The sequence below is a fragment of the Cibotium barometz genome, chromosome 14, assembly GCF_041138505.1.
Source record: "Cibotium barometz isolate CiBa-2024 chromosome 14, ASM4113850v1, whole genome shotgun sequence".
Taxonomy (NCBI): Eukaryota; Viridiplantae; Streptophyta; class Polypodiopsida; order Cyatheales; family Cibotiaceae; genus Cibotium; species Cibotium barometz.
This window is the reverse complement of record NC_141059.1, coordinates 43,797,515-43,813,609: the sequence shown is the minus strand read 5'-3', so window position 1 is coordinate 43,813,609 and position 16,095 is coordinate 43,797,515. Positions and strand designations below refer to the sequence as shown.

At 44.6% G+C, this 16,095-nt stretch overlaps 1 protein-coding gene across 1 annotated transcript in view; it reads left to right on the top strand.

The window, feature by feature from the left end:
- The window catches only part of LOC147632052 (uncharacterized), a 78,561-nt gene that overhangs the window by 61,314 nt on the left and 1,152 nt on the right, over nt 1–16,095 (top strand). Inside the window, exon 6 of the mRNA XM_086808632.1 lies at nt 15,671–15,739. Within this exon, the coding sequence (XP_086664758.1) occupies nt 15,671–15,739 (69 nt within the window). The remainder of the gene's footprint in view (nt 1–15,670; nt 15,740–16,095) is intronic.

The window sequence follows — 16,095 nt, the reverse complement described above, 5'->3', positions numbered from 1 at the left end:
GGATCAAGCAGGCCCCAGTGGAATCACAGCTGAGGAGAAGGGGAAGTCAAAGGTCATGAATGTTGTTACTCTGGAGAATGTTCAGGTGAGAGAAGAAGGGGATGTGATGCCTGTTGGCAAGCGCACAACGGATGAAAGAGAAGGAAAAGGGGTGGCTGGACCCAGCCGTAAGAAGGGGAAGCAGCAGGAAGGAGAAGATGTGAAAGCCAAAAGGAAACGGAAGCCTCGTAGAAGGTTCCAGGTGTCAGACTTCCCACTGGGGGATGAGCAAACCAGCTATGACTTGAAATCTGATTTGGTGAACAGGAAGGCCAACATCACCTTTGGGCAGTTGGTGGAGGTGGTGCCAAAATTGAGAAGGCAATGGAAGAGACTTGTGAATCCAATGGAAAAGGAGTCAGAGAAGAGGTCAGTCAAAGTACTATCTTTAGAAGAGCTTCCAGATATTTGCCCTATTGTGGAGGTGTGGAGTAATGGCAGGAACCTTGGTCAGGCCTATATAGATGGAGGAGCTCAAATCTGTGTGATTACCCAATCATGTGTGGAGCAATCAGGCTTGAGGGTGTCTGGGGTTTCTGGTTTTCGAATCAGGATGGCTAATCATCAAAAGGTAAAATGTCTTGGTATGATAAAGGAGTTGGAAATTGAAGCTTTTAATGTCAAAGCTACTATAGATTTTCATGTGATGCCTGCGGGTCTTGGTGCTTTTCCAATTATTCTTGGACGACCCTGGTTGCGAGTGGTGGGTGCAGTACAAGACTGGAGGTATGGGACCATTTCTTTGCATAATAAGCAGGGTAATAAAAAATCTTTTGAGATGCATAGTAGGAGATCTTTGAATGATGTGTGGGAGAGGCCACAGGATTCAAGTGAAGAGGAAACTACCACCACTACTTCTGAATCAGAGATGGATTCATCGACCACTGCTTCTAGTGGAGAAGGGGCAGATGTGGCTTTTCTGATATCAGAACAACAGGGTGATGAAAATAAAGAAGTGCATGAAGTGGGTGCTGAGGGAGAAGATACTCTTTCTGTTTCTCTCTCTGTTTATCTCTCTCTCTCTCTCTCTCACACACACACACACACACACACACACACACACTCACATTAAACATTCTTAGTACATACCTCTCTCAAAGAGGAGATTATCTAGTAATGAAGTGATTTCTATATAGGAAATGTGAATATCTATATAGGAAATTAATCTTACAACTAGTAAATAGGTTTTCCCTATATAGCAAACAATATCGATCTTCGACGAGTATTGCTAACCGTGAATCCGATGGGCAGTCATGAACCGTTTGAGTAATATTAAACCCATATTGGAAAATTCACACAATAGGCTGGCAGGATGATGGCTCAAATAGGTGGCAATGTCATTGTTCCAATGAAGTTTCAAGCTCCAGCACACGTCTCATATATCATCTAGCTGGGGCTCCAAGATGTGGGATTGGAGTGTGCAAGTTTGTTCCGCGAGACATTGTAGAGAAGGTGCGAAAGGAGCAAAATCTTCAACCATTACGTGAGGCTAATGTGGCAATCGCGGCACATGACCAGGATCTCTTGAAGCCCCTTTCTCGCCCATGTGTTTCTTCAACTTGTTCAACTGCGGCATCTTCTAGTACATCTGCTCCGAGAGGAAAGCCTAATAGAAAGAGGCCTCATGTAGAAGGCAACACAGACATAGATACATGTGTAAATATAGGTAATTATGTTGGCCATGACACTCCTCCCTCGCAAACAACCACACTTTCATCTCGTGTTTTCTTCACCTCATGGGTAAAGGAGCGCCAAAGAGTTGCTGAAATAGAGATTGCTCACACTTTGATCAAGTGCAATATTTCTTAGAGCAGTGGAAAAGAATGGTACGTGTAATTGCATCTGTTGGTCTATGTGATGATTGGTCAACATGACTGGAGTACGAGAAGATGCGCACAAAGATAATAGATGAGGAGAAGGCTAGGATTGATGTGGCCTTGCTGCCCATACGAGATAATTGGAAAAGGTTTGGATGCACTATTTTGTTATATGGATGGATTGGCATTAGGAGATGCCACATGATTAATATATCGGTGTCACCATGCATGGTCACATATTTTCTACGTGTTGTGGATGTAGGGAAAGCTGGGGAGGGTGTAAGTGGTGAATTTATCTACCAGCACATACACCAGGCCATTATTTGATGTGGGAGCAGAAAATGTAGTACAGGTTGTGATAGATCATGCCTCAAATTGAAAGAGAATGGGAGAGTTGGTGGTGGCAGAGTCCCCTAGCATTGTGTGGACACCGTGTGTTGCGCATTGCTTGGACTTACTGATGCAAGATGTGGGAAAGTTTTCTTGGGTGCAGCCAGTGTTGGTCGATGCAAATCGTGTCACAGCCTTCTTCCGTAAGAAGCACAAGACTTAAGCTCTCTTCCATAGCAAGAGCCCCAACCTTGACATGGTTTGACTCTCTAAGACACACTTTGCTTATGCTTATATAGTCTTAGAGAGATTTCTTAAGCTATAGGTTCCTTTGTAAATGTGTGTTGTGGATCCGGTATGGAGAGAAGAAAGATTGTAAAACATAGAGGTAACAAAATACATTCAACGGACGATCTTGAATGAAAGTTTGTGGAAGACATGGAAAAGATCGTCAAGCTCTTGAAGCATCTCTATTGTCTTTTGTGTATGACAGATATGGAGGGTCTACCATGAGTCTTCTCTACCATAAATTTTGAGAGATGCGGCTAGAGATTCAACAATTGAAAGTTGTGGAGGAGGAGAAGTAAGGATATTTTATTTCCTGTATAAGACGTATGTTTTATTATTTGAAAGATAGTCTTGTTTATAGTCTCTTATGTTTCATGTTTTCCATTTATGTCTAGAATCAATGAGGTCTCTAATATCTTAGAGACATTTTGGGCATGGATGTGCCGCCTTATTCATGGCATAGCTGCTTTGCTTCATCCTTTGAACCACAAAGGTGAAGCTACTGGCAAATAAGATGCGGTAAGCAACCCTGAGTTTCGTATGCTACGAGACCAGTACTTAGAGTAGGTATACATAGAGGAGGAGCACACTACTATTAACAAAGAAATGGTGTCATACTTGACAAAGCTGGGAGCTTCATTTACTCGCACCTCATCTACGAAGGAGGAGGAGATGAGTTTCCAGTTAATTGGTGGCTTACTTATGGGTACAACATTTTGCACCTACAAAGAGTGGCAATACTTACGAGCTAGCTATGAATCGCTCTCCAAAGGGCATTAAAAGTTTGTATGTGCTGAAATTTAAGTATTTATTGTTTATAGTTGGATCCTATCGCCTTAGAGCACCATCCTGCCGAAGGTGAATGCAAAGTCACTTTGAGAGATGAGGAGGAGCAGATCTTTCGCATGCTACATAGAGAGTTGGAGAGCATAGATCGGAGGGTCACACGAGCTCGTGCTAGAGCTTATGACATTCAGCCTATTGGAATTGCTTCACAGGAGGGCCATGCATTAAAGACTCATGTTCGAGGTAGATGCGTACCTAAGCGTGGGACTCGACGTTGATGAGGGTGGCGAGTGTGTGCTAGAGATGGAGCAGAGACGTTCACATGAGTTACAGAGCATAGAGAGGATTTCAGTATTTTACATGAGGATGATCTACATGGAGGCCTAGTATCCATTGCAGTAAAAAGTGCCTCGATCAACCTACAGCATCAAATGAAGAATCAATCCTACACATCCATGCCAGATGACGAGAATGAACGTAAAGGGATATCTCTGTCGGTGAGGACATTCCCATCAGAACCGTACCCAGGCTCTGCAATGGATACTAGGCCTCTATGTAGATCATCCTTAGGTGAAATACTGACATTCTCTCTATGCTTGTAACTCGTGTGGACGTCTCAGCTTCATCTCTAGCAGACACTAGCCGCCCCCGTCGACGTCGAGTCCCACGCTTAGTAGTGTGTCTACCTCGAACATGAGCCTGTAACGCATGGCCCTCCTGTGAAGCACTCCCAATAGGCTGAATGTCATAAGCTCTAATACAAGCCCGTGTGACCCTCCGATCTATGCTCTCTAGCTCTCTATGTAGCATGCAAAAGATCTCCTCCTTATTTCTCAATGTGGCTTAGCGTTCACTTTCGGTAGGAAGGTGCTCCAAGGCAAGAGGATCCACCTATGAACAAGGCATACTCAAATTTCAGCACATACAAACTTTTACTTCCATTTGGAGAGTGATTCGTAGCTAGTTAGAAAGTACTTGTGTAGGATGGTCCAACTTCTTGAGATTTTGCACAAGAAGAAGATTGGCTTGGCAATAGACCAAGCGCTCCATATGACTTGTGCTAAGTCTATTACGTATCTTCGCATGAATCAAAGAGTAAGCACTTCAATTTCGATCACATGCGCCAATAGAACAATCTTACACCATTTGTATTTTCATGTACATGTGAGTTTAAATATATGCAACATGACAACTTGTCATAAACTTGGCTACATATGCACACAAGTCTTGTAACGAAGGCTAAAGCAATCACGTGAGAGGGAATACGCATTGACACTCTTTGTAGGTGCGAAGTGGTGTAACCATAAGTAAGCCACTAATTAACTGGAATTTCATCTCCTCCTCCTTCGTAGATGAGGTGCGAGTAAATGAAGCTTTCAGCTTTGTCAAGTATGACACCATTTCTTTATTAATAGTAGTGTGCTTCTCCTCTGTGTATACCTACTCAAAGGAACCTGTAGCTTAAGCAATCTCTTTAAGACTATATAAGCATAAGCAAAGTGCGTCTTAGAGAGTCGAACCATAGTTCGTATCATACTCGTATGATTGGTGAAACAAACGTTTGCTAACATATGGTAAAATGGCGTATGAAACTGGCCTATCATTCTTGCTCTTTTTTTTAATAAAAAAGTTTGAGGCTTTTTTGCTGAAAGTGACATGTGGCTGGTCTACACCCTGAAGGAGCTAAAGAAGTTCAGCTGAAACAGTTAGGGTTTCATGTGGGAGACACACACAGAGAAGAAGGGAGAGAGAGAGAGAGAGAGACATGTGGGGATTAGTCAACTCACAAAGTATGAGTGTGTGACTCCCCTATCACACATGTATATTTGCTCTAGTGCAAAGAAAAAAATCAGCATGTAGGCCATATCGAGGCTGAAACTGGCCTCATCCAATGCCCATCAAGTGTCTGCAATGAGCAAACCGCTCTGGAGGCAAACTCTTTGTCAACAGATCAGCCGGGTTGTCATCCGTATGAATCATTGACAAGCTGAATCAGCTTGTCCTCTATCACCTCTCTGATGAAGTGATACTTCACATCCACATGCTTCGTCTTTGCATGAAAGACAGGGTTCTTTGCCAACTGGATGGCACTCTTGACTGTCACAATGCAACAATGGAATATCCCCTGTATAACCCAAATCAACCACTAACCGAGATAGCCATAATGCCTCCTTGCAAGCCTCTGTGGCTGCAATATACTCGGCCTCTGTAGTAGATAAGGCAATGCACTTCTGCATCCTGGATATCCATGACACAGCACCTCCTGTGAATATAAACACATAACCGGTAGTAGACTTCCGGTTATCTGGATGACCGGCATAATCCGAATCCGTGTAACTATGCACTAATGCATCCTGTTTGCCAAAGCAGATGCACATATCCTGTGTGCCCTTCAGGTATCTCATGACACCTTTCACTGCTTCCCAATGCTTCTTGCCAGGGTTGGCCATGTATCTAATAACCACTCCCACTGCAAATGCAATGTCCGGCCTGGTAGCAACCATGGCATACATGAGACTGCCACAAGCTGAAGCATACAGAATCTTGGCCATATTAGCCCTGTCACTATCCGACTGTGGGCTGTCCATAGCACTGAGTTTCACATATGGAGGCAAAGGAGTACTAGTCTTCTTCCCTCCCTCCATATTGAACCTCTGCAAAACTTTGCCAATGTATTCCTTCTGAGACAAATACAACACATGCTGATTTCTGTCCTGAAGTATCCGCATACCCAAAATGTGATTTACATCACCCAAATCCTTCATATCAAAGGTCTGATGCAGTCTCTTCTTCAAGGCATCCATCTCTTTACGGGATTTCCCGGCAATCAACATATCATCAACATACAAGATGAGGATCAATAGACTGCCATCCAAAGCTTTCTTGGTGTATAAGCAGTGATCTATGTCACTCCTCCTGAAATCCTGGGATTTCATGAATGTATCAAATTTATGATACCATTCCCTTGGTGCCTGTTTGAGCCCATAAAGACTCTTTTTCAGCTTGCATACAAGCTTCTCCTTTCCATTCACTGCATAACCCTTTGGCTGTTGCATATATATCTTCTCATGGAGATCACCGTGAAGAAAAGCAGTCTTCACATCCATCTGAATCAAATCCAGATCATCATGAGCAACCAAAGCTAATACAGCTCTAAGTGTGGTCATTTTGACCACTGGAGAGAAGATCTCATCAAAGTCCACACCATATTCCTGCTTGAAGCCCTTAGCCACTAACCTGGCTTTGTATCTTGGCTTTGCATCAGGTGTAACTTTGAGCCTGTAAACCCACTTGCATGGCAAAACCTTCTTGCCTGTAGGCAAATGCACCAACTCCCATGTTCCATTTTTGTGTAGAGAATCCATCTCTGACTTCATAGCACGCTCCCAAAGAGCCTTGTTTGCCCTTTGTAAAGCCTCTTTATAACAAGAGGGCTCCCCACAGTCAGTGAGCATCAAGTAGTCAACCCTTGGAACAAACCTGTTAGGGGGTTGGTAGGGTCTTGTGGACCTCCGTACCCAATGATCATCATTTGCAGGTTGCTGTCCAGCCTGCATATCACCTATTGGTGGCTCCTGTTCCATGCCATAAGGTTGAAAGATCATGCCCGGTATCTCCTCTAACTGTGGGATATCCATAGAGATATCTTCTGCCATCTCTGGCTGTCCATTTAAGGGCTGGTTTTGTTGCTGTAATGACTGATTTACAGCCCTTGGTTGTTGTCCATGATGTCCATCATCATCAAAGATGACTCTGCCAGGCTCCTGTTGCCTTGCAGGCTCCTTATACATGCATGTTTCATAAAAAATGACATCATTGCTGCGTATAATCTTTCTATTCACTGGATCCCAAAGTCTATACCCCATTTCACCTCTGTCACCATATCCTAGGAATATGCATTTGTGAGACTTAGGATCAAGTTTGGTGCATATTTCCCTGCGTATGTGCACGTACGCAACGCAACCAAACACTCTCAAGTGCTTGTAGGACGGAGGCTTCCCTGTCCATACTTCCTCTGGCACTTTCTCACCAAGCCTCGTGTTAGGTGACCTGTTTATAAGATGAACGGCTGTCATAACAACTTCAACCCAAAAACCATGAGGTAACGCAGCATGTGACAACATAGAACAGACCTTCTCCTGAATGGTCCTGTTCATCCTCTCTGCTGTCCCGTTTTGTGGAGGATCATAAGGAGCAGAGAGCTCCCTCTTGATGCCTTTAGCATCACAAAAGTCCTGAAATTGTTTGGACATATACTCTCCACCATTGTCGGAACGCAAAGCTTTCAGTGTTTTGCCAGTTTGATTCTCAACATGAGCAACAAACTTCTTAAACACTGAGAATGTATCACTCTTCAAACGAAGAGGATAAACCCACACCTTGCGTGTGGCATCATCAATAAAAGACACAAAATATTTTGCCCCTCCCAAAGAAAGCTGAGGCATCTCACATACATCTGTATGCACAAGCTCTAACTGAGCATCTTTCTGTCCAAGAGCTTTCTTGTGGGGGCACTGGAGTTGCCTGCCATATATACAATGCTCACAAAACTGAAAACTTGAGAACTTTAGAGAAGGCAAGTAACCAAAACGAGACAATTGCTCCATTCCTTTGACACTCATGTGTCCCAACCGGCTATGCCACATAGAGATTTCCGGCAGCTCGGTTGCATTTACATTAGCATGGTGACAAACATTAGCATGCATGAAGTAAAGAGTGTCCACCTTAGAGCCTCTAGCAACAACCAGTGAGCCCTTACTAATCTTCCACTTTCCACTACCAAATGTGGTAACATAACCAGCATCATCAAGCTGTCTAGTAGAAAGCAGGCTCTTCTTGATCTCAAGAACATGCCTGACATCATGGAGCATAAGCTGTGAGCCATCTGAAAACACAAGCCTCACATCACCTCTGCCAAGAATCTGGCATGCATGGTTGTTACCCAAATAAACTACTCCTTCATTGCCAGCAGTATACCTGACAAACAAGTCTCTGCAACCTGTGACATGAAAGGAGGCACCTGAATCAATGATCCATGAGTGCATATCATGACCATCTCCTGCATGGAGTGAATGGGCATCAAGTGAAGACATGAATAGGACTTCATCCTCACTGTCACCTGCATGTGACACATTGACTTCTTCAATCTTGACTCCACTTTTGCCCTTTGGCTTCATCTTTGTCTTTGTCTTTGCCTTTGCCCTTTTCCTTTTGATCATTCTTCCATTTGTAGCATTGCTTTTTGAAATGTCCCTTCTTGCCACAATAATGGCATTCCAAGTCCTTTTTGGAGCGGGACTTGCTCCTTCCCCGTTCTTGGCTTTTACCCCTTTGCTGGGATCTCCCACGTGCATTCATTGCATTGGACTTTCCAACAGAGTTGTTCTTCTTGTTCATCTCCTCTTGAAGGAGAGCACCCTCCACATCTGCATATGACAGCATAGCATTTGAATTGCTAGTGGCTGTCCTGAATGTGTCCCAACTCTCTAGCAAAGTGCATAAGAGAAAGGTGGCTTTGAACTCATCGTCCACTGCCAACTTTTGATTGATGACTTGGCTGACAACACCATTAAACTCATTTAGATGGGCTGTCATAGAAGCCCCTTCCTTCATTTGAAGACCTATGAGTTTCTTCAACCAATACACTTTGCTTGAGGCACTTTGCTAGGCATACAAGTCCTGCAATCTTTGCCACATTCCCCAAGCTGTCTTCTCTTCACGTATGCTGAAAAGTAAAGAGTCTGACACAGACAACATGATGGTGGATCTTGCCAGCTCATCCATATCTTCCCATTCTTCAGCATTAAGAGAAGCGGGCATTACACCCCTTTCTTTGATGGGCTTGTGCTGCTTCTTCTAGAGCAACACATTATAGCACTGGGTTTGCCAAATGTCAAAATTATGTGAGTCTTCAAGCTTCTTGATGTGAAGCAATGAAGAGCTCTCACCTGTGGTTGCCATAGCAATATGCAACCTTTGACACAGTCAATGCCTGACTCCCTGCAAGATGTGCAAACACTGCACCAAAGCACACAAAGTGCTCACAGTTGTTCTCCCAAAGTTTATCTCCCACTGCGGAAGTGGTGGAGTGAGGATAAAGAGAAATTTATTATAGAGGTAAATATACACTATCTTCCATGATTATAGAAAGCTTGAATTTTGTAAAGGAATATAGGATTCATGGCAAAAGCCTCTTCACCCTAGGTGAATAGTTAGTCAAGCTTAACAATTTCAGTATGTATCTTCCTCAGAGAAAATTTATACAGTTCCACTTACCCAATTTCAGTATGTATCTTCCTCAGAGAAAATTTATACAGTTCCACTTACCCGATTCTACTTCTTTGATCGTCCGATTCTACTTCTTTGATCGTCCAATTCTACTTGTTTGATTGTTTGATTCTACTTCTTTGATTGTCCAATTATACATGTTTGATCGTTGTCCAATTCTACTTCTTTGATCATCTGATTTCAAAGTCGGATCGCGCAATCCATCAACGCTCCGAGACTCCAATCGATGACTCTTGTTAATTTTCAGCAGTTTTTTTATTGTTCAATAGCACCTACTACTCATACCAACTCATTTCAGGACAACTATACATGAGAGGAAAAGATGACGTCTTAAGACACTGCATATATGCGAATGCAACTCTCCTCCCACTGAATGTGATAAAATCACCAAAATCTGGTTGCTGCAGATTTATGACAGCACCTTAGATGTGCTTTGTTCCCCTTCCAAAATACTGTACAACAGTACTAAGTGCTCACCAATGATGTACCAAATCTGTACCGGTAAGTACAGTAGCAATAAATGCTCTCCTGGCTGTCCAAATGAGTGAAAATCAGACCTTGACAGTCCCCACCACTGCATACAACAGTCCCGGACAGAAATTGGGCAAAAGCCCCTTGACTGCAAGTGGATTACTGAGGGTTCAAGGCATAAAAGTCTTCCCTGCTGCTTTGCCAAGCTCAACAAGCACAAAATCTTGAAAAGCCCCTTGATTCAAGATCAATTTCTGATCATGAATGGTACATTAATGCACATGACGGCATCCAGAGTCTTCACAATGCTTCCCCCTAGCCACATATACATCCAATACATAAAAGCCCCTTGATTTACTGGCACATTGAGTGCTTGACAGGCATCAACACATTGCCCAAAGCATCAAATGCCAGTGCCTGCATGCAAATCAACCCAATTGGCACAAAAGCCCTTTGATTTGCACTCCAATTTCCTGCAATTTAGCCTCGAATGTGAGATTGCTCACATCATACAGCATGTATGAATGCCCAATGGCACAATTACATCAAAAGCCCCAAATGTTAACACCCAATTTCTTGCCAATTGACCCGGAATGTGACCAATGTCACCCAGTGTTGCCAATTTTGCTCAAATCTGAGCCATTAGGACCTGTACCTGCTCAAGGGAATCAGCCTGTACCTCGTTAAAGGAGGAAAAAGCGGTGATTCTATGGACCAAGTGCAAGTCTCTTCTTGATGTGACCATGTGACTTCAGGTTCGGTCGGATCAGTTTAACTAGTTAACACTTTGACCCGTTAGATTAATTCCCCCGTTAGAAGATTTTCCCATGGCGGAATCACCCGTGCCTTCCGCGTGAGGGAAGTTTTTTCGGGCTCGGTTTCCACATTCCATTTATATGTGTACCCCACAACCCAATGTAACCTGCCCCTCCAACAAAGTAAAACCACCTCTGAACCACCGATGATGTAGGCCATGTGGTAGGTAGATGTATGTGTGAGCACTTTAGTCAAGGTCGCAGGCACTTGTAGTAGCCTTGGACACATAGAGAGAGAGAGTGTCAAGGACTATGATTTTAGGGACTTGAGGCACTGGTCGCGGACTATTACAACTCTTACTTGATGAAAATGGACATGCAAATTCCAAAATTGAAGCAAATACCTCTGAAATTTTTGATTTCTTGCGATTTGCAGACTGAATTTCTTGATTTCTGTTGCAGGAAGGGGGGCGTCGTATTTGCTGACTCGTGTGCTGATGCTGCTGTTGCTGTGTAGGTACGGATGCTGCTGTGTGCTTTACGGCTGTTGAAGAGAGTTGCTGCTGGACTTGGTGGTGCGAGCTGAGAGCTGCTGCTGTGCAGGCTGGGAGCTGGCTGCGCTATGATGCTGCTGCTGCGCTGTGGTGCGCCTGGCTGGGCAACAGCTGTTGGCTGCCTGGTTGGGCAGCGTGGCTGCTGCTGGGCAGCAGCTGAGCAGCCCACGCTGTGGTTGGGCACGCCTGGCTCAGCTGCGTGGTCTGTTGGCTACCTATGCTGGGCAGCCAGGGCAGTACGACCAGCAATAGACAGGGCTCTTCGACCAGCTAAGTAAGACCAGCAGGCGCACAATAGACAGTGCGACCAACAGCAGGGTGATCACGTGCAGATGGTACGGCCAGTAGGAAGCAACCAGTAGAGTAATCAACAGGGGACTGTGAGAAGAGGGAGGTGATCAAGCTCTGATACCAGTTGAAGGAGCTAAAGAAGCTCAGCTGAAACAGTTAGGGTTTCATGTGGGAGACACACACAAAGAAGAAGGGAGAGAGAGAGAGAGAGAGACATGTGGGGATAAGTCAACTCACAAAGTATGAGTGTGTGACTCCCCTATCACACATGTATATTTGCTCTAGTGCACATAGTGCACTTAGTACTTTTAATGTACTAAGTGTACTATGTACTATAAAACTTATGGGCTTGTACACACTATAAGGGTGGGCATAATGCCTTTACCCCAACACACCCTGTATAGGTACTAGGCTTGGGCTGCAAAGAACCTGGGCCTCAGCTTGGGCAGTGGACACTATACTATGAAAAATACCTACACTGTACCAATGTATTACGCATACTTACTAGTACATATAGTACATAGTATATACTATGTACTTTCAAGTTTGAAGCCTTCAACTTTCAAGTTTTAGCCTTCAAGTTTCAACTTTAAGTGTCAAATTGTCAATATTTTTAAGTCTCAACTCCCACATGCATATATAGCTTTAAATTTATGGCACGTATGAAACTCCACCAGGAGCTGAATCATACTTTATCATACCTATTATTTTTCTTGACGTGTGGTAGTATGAAACGTATTATATGAACTATGAGTCGAACCATGTCAAGGTTGGGGCTCTTGCTACGGAAGAGAGCTTAAGCCTTATGCTTCTTACGGAAGAAGGTTGTGACACGATTTGCATCAGCCAACACTAGCTGCACCCAAAATAACTTTTTCACATTTTCCATCAATAAGTCTATGCAATGCGTAGCACATGGTGTCCAAACAATGCTAGGGAACTCTGCCTCCACCAACTCTCCCATTCTCTTGATTTGAGGCATTATTTGTCACAACTTGTCCTACATTTTTTGCCCCTGCATCAATAATGGCATGTCGTATGTGCTGGTAGATAAATTCACCAATTACACTCTTCCTAGCCTTCCCTGTATCCACAACACGTAGAAAATGTGTGCAAGCATGATGATACCAATATATTAATCATGTGGCGTCTCCTAATGTCAGCCCATCTATCTGACAAAATAGTGCATCCAAACCTATTCAAATTATCTCGTATGGCCGGCAAGGCCACATCAATCCTGGCCTTCTCCTCATCTAGCATCTTTGTGCGCATCTTCTCGTACTCCAGTCATGTTGACCATGCAGAACCTAGGTGGCCCAATCAGCACCGTGACAATCGTGAGGTGCATTTTTTTTTCTTTTAATCATAAACCTTGGCCACATTTTAATTGGGGCCAAGCTCGTCATGCTGTTTTAATACGCCTAGGCCATCCTTAATGTTTTAAAAACAACCAAGTGGCCAAGGCTCAAGCCCATCATGGGCTAAATGAAAAGGATGTGTGATCTTCAAAAAAACAGCTAGCGGTCTTGCTTATTTTAAAAAGGGGCTTTTTTATCCAAGTGGCCAAGCTTTTCATGGGTTAAAAAAAAGGGGTGCGATCCTTATATAAAAACAAAACAATGTGTGATTTGGGGTTTGAAAGCCTGTTGCCCACATGTTTAAAAAACAGCATTTTGAATTTGGGGATTTTGAAGCCCAGCATCCGTTTCCCACCTACAGCGTGTGATTTGGGGTTTAAAAGCCTGCTGCCCACATGTAAAAAAAAGGATCTTAAATTTGGGCATTTTGAAGCCCGGCGCCTGCTGCCCACTTGTATAATAAAAATTGAGTATGTACATTCGAAACACGTCAAATTTTAAGGTTGAATTAAAATTGCTTACAAATTTCGCTGATTAAAATGTTCTAAAACGTACGTATGTACTAAATGACCTATATAAAAAAAAACGCAATGACCTATATAAAAAAAAACGCGTTCTGGACCCGGCCATGCAGTCCTCTCCAATCTTGATGGTCACCCAGTAAGCTCGTCCAGTTACAATGGTGCTTGAGTCGACCATTGTCGGCAAAAGATGCTCACTGACGGAAATGCATACTCCACCCTATGCCCCGGAGAGGCCAAAAGAGTGGGGCTAGAAGGTGTGACTCCTAGCTTGCAAGATCTTCCTGCAGCGGCGTGTACGTCGCTCTGAAAGATGGTGCTCCTGAATGAAGAGAATGTCAACTGGTCCACCAACTGTTGCTCTATGGAGCTCCTCTGTAACGACACCATGCCTCTGAAAGCACTATGGGCCTCGAATGTTCCATGAGACAATCCGCATAACTAAGAGCGGTGGGGAAGCGGAACTGTCGGAATTGCCCTCCACTCGAAGAGTCTTGGGTGTGGGTTTCGATGGAGAGTAATCACTGCCGGTCTTGGGGAAACTGCGCTAGATGGGCATGTAACTTGGCCTCCATGTGGATCCACTCTGTTCGAGCCCTAGAGTATGCATACTTTGGACTCCACCTGTCTCACAGTGCAGGTATCTGTGGGAGGGGGGAAGTGGTACTGCCACTAAAACATGAAGAAACACAAAAAACAGCACCTCCTGGCTGGAGGACACCATCTCCCTTGCCTGATCCCTAAGGCTGGAGCCGCCCAACTCCATCTGAGCCAAAGGCCAGAGGTGGGTAAGCACATTAGTGATACGCAGGTCTTGTAGATGATGCGAAAGCTCTATGGCCTGCTCCTGTATAGCGGTGTGGACACTGACTTTGTGCTCCAATTCACCCCTTGTGCTGCACTCAATGGGAAGGAGAAGATCATTGCGCCACTCTTTGGGGTGGATGGTCTTGAGTGGTATAACACAACACATGCGAATGGGAGCCATTGTCTCCTCAAACATACCAGCTCCTTCAACGGGGAGGTACCGGAAAAAAATATAGTCGATTGGCTGCGCCAACACTCGGGGGGGGGGGAGAGAGAGCCCGCACTGGAGAGGCAGCTATGGTCATCTGTACCAGCTCCTAAAAACGATGAATCAAACAGCTGATTTAACTTCCTAGCTGTTATCGCTCCAGGCGAGGTGTAGTTGGAGAATGGCGGTAGTGCGAGGTTGGGCCCTTTGCTGTCTCTGGAGGGTCAGCGACCCTCTCAGGAAACTCAACTATTGGAGGGGGATTTCGACAAGGTATTGGTCTCCAGAAGGGGAGGGCGGGGGGCGGGTTCCTCGATGGGGCCCATCACCATCGGTGGGCTGCTGAGATGCTTGAAACGGTTCTCTGACACAATGGTATCCTCCTGGATCTTGCTAGCCTAGCGTGCCTATCGGCGCTACTGTCCTCTCGAAGTCGGCCGGTGGTTCTGCCTCGGGCTAGCGGTCGGCCACTCTCCTGTGCCTGTTGAACTGCCGACGAGGACAAACTCTGGCAAGGTGCCCCATCTGGCGCGGCAGATGAAACATTGGCCTGGCAGGCTAGAGTACTCAACTCTCTGCAAAATCGGGTCCCCCTACAACTAGGGAGCAAAATGGTGTGAGGCACTGAGTTTGGGGAGGCAATGCAGATACGAAGGGATGGAATCCCAGACGTCCGTGCAGGAACGAAAGCGGCGGGGCGGGCACTACCTATCACTAGGAAGCTGGAAAAGCAGACTCTCACAGGAAAGGCAAAGATGCCGTTGCATGCCGGGTTGAAGCCGTGCTGCCACCTTGCAAAGAAGGCTTTGGCTGTACACAGTGCGACGGGGTTCAGCTGCATGACTCTGTCTGAAGCTGCAGGCAAATCGAACTTGACCTGATAGTATCCGTACCCCAAGGGATGAATGTCTTTCCAAGCTCTTTCTTTCTCTTTTTTGCATCATCCCTACTTTCTTTCATCTTTCTTGCATTTTCCCATCTTTGTTGGGACTAAAGTCAAGATGACATGTAATACAGCTCTTTGCAAAGCAACTTAGTTTTTCTTCAGTCTCTTCTCAAATTGAAAAATGCAACTTTTTTGTATGCTGATGGATGTACTGTCTGCCTTGGTCACGGTTGAAGATTGGCTCAATGATCAGTGCCTTATGGTTGAACAGGTTCAGTGCTGTACATGCGAGTTATTAAAGCACATCGGGATATGTCTCCGGAGCTCTCGTGTATTGATGGTATATGAACAACGTTGTAATGTATCGACTAGTGCCTCAGTCAGGAAGATTGGATGTTTGTTTTTTGTGAAGTTAACTTTGTAGGGGTTGAACTTTTCATTAAAGTTACTTAGGCATTTATTTTTGCCTACATCAATTTCAAGTAATTTTATTGAAGTTTACGGTTAGGATCACAAATAACAATATTTGTGGTTTGTGGTTAATGCTCGCCATTGGCCTGCCTTTCTGCTCGATTGACTTGCTTGGCTGCCATCCCTTGTTTAAACATATCCAGCAAGTTTAGGGTGGGCCATCTTCTGTAGCCTGTATGGGAGGCTGCCTGCACCCATCATGTGTCCCTTCACTGTTGCAACTTG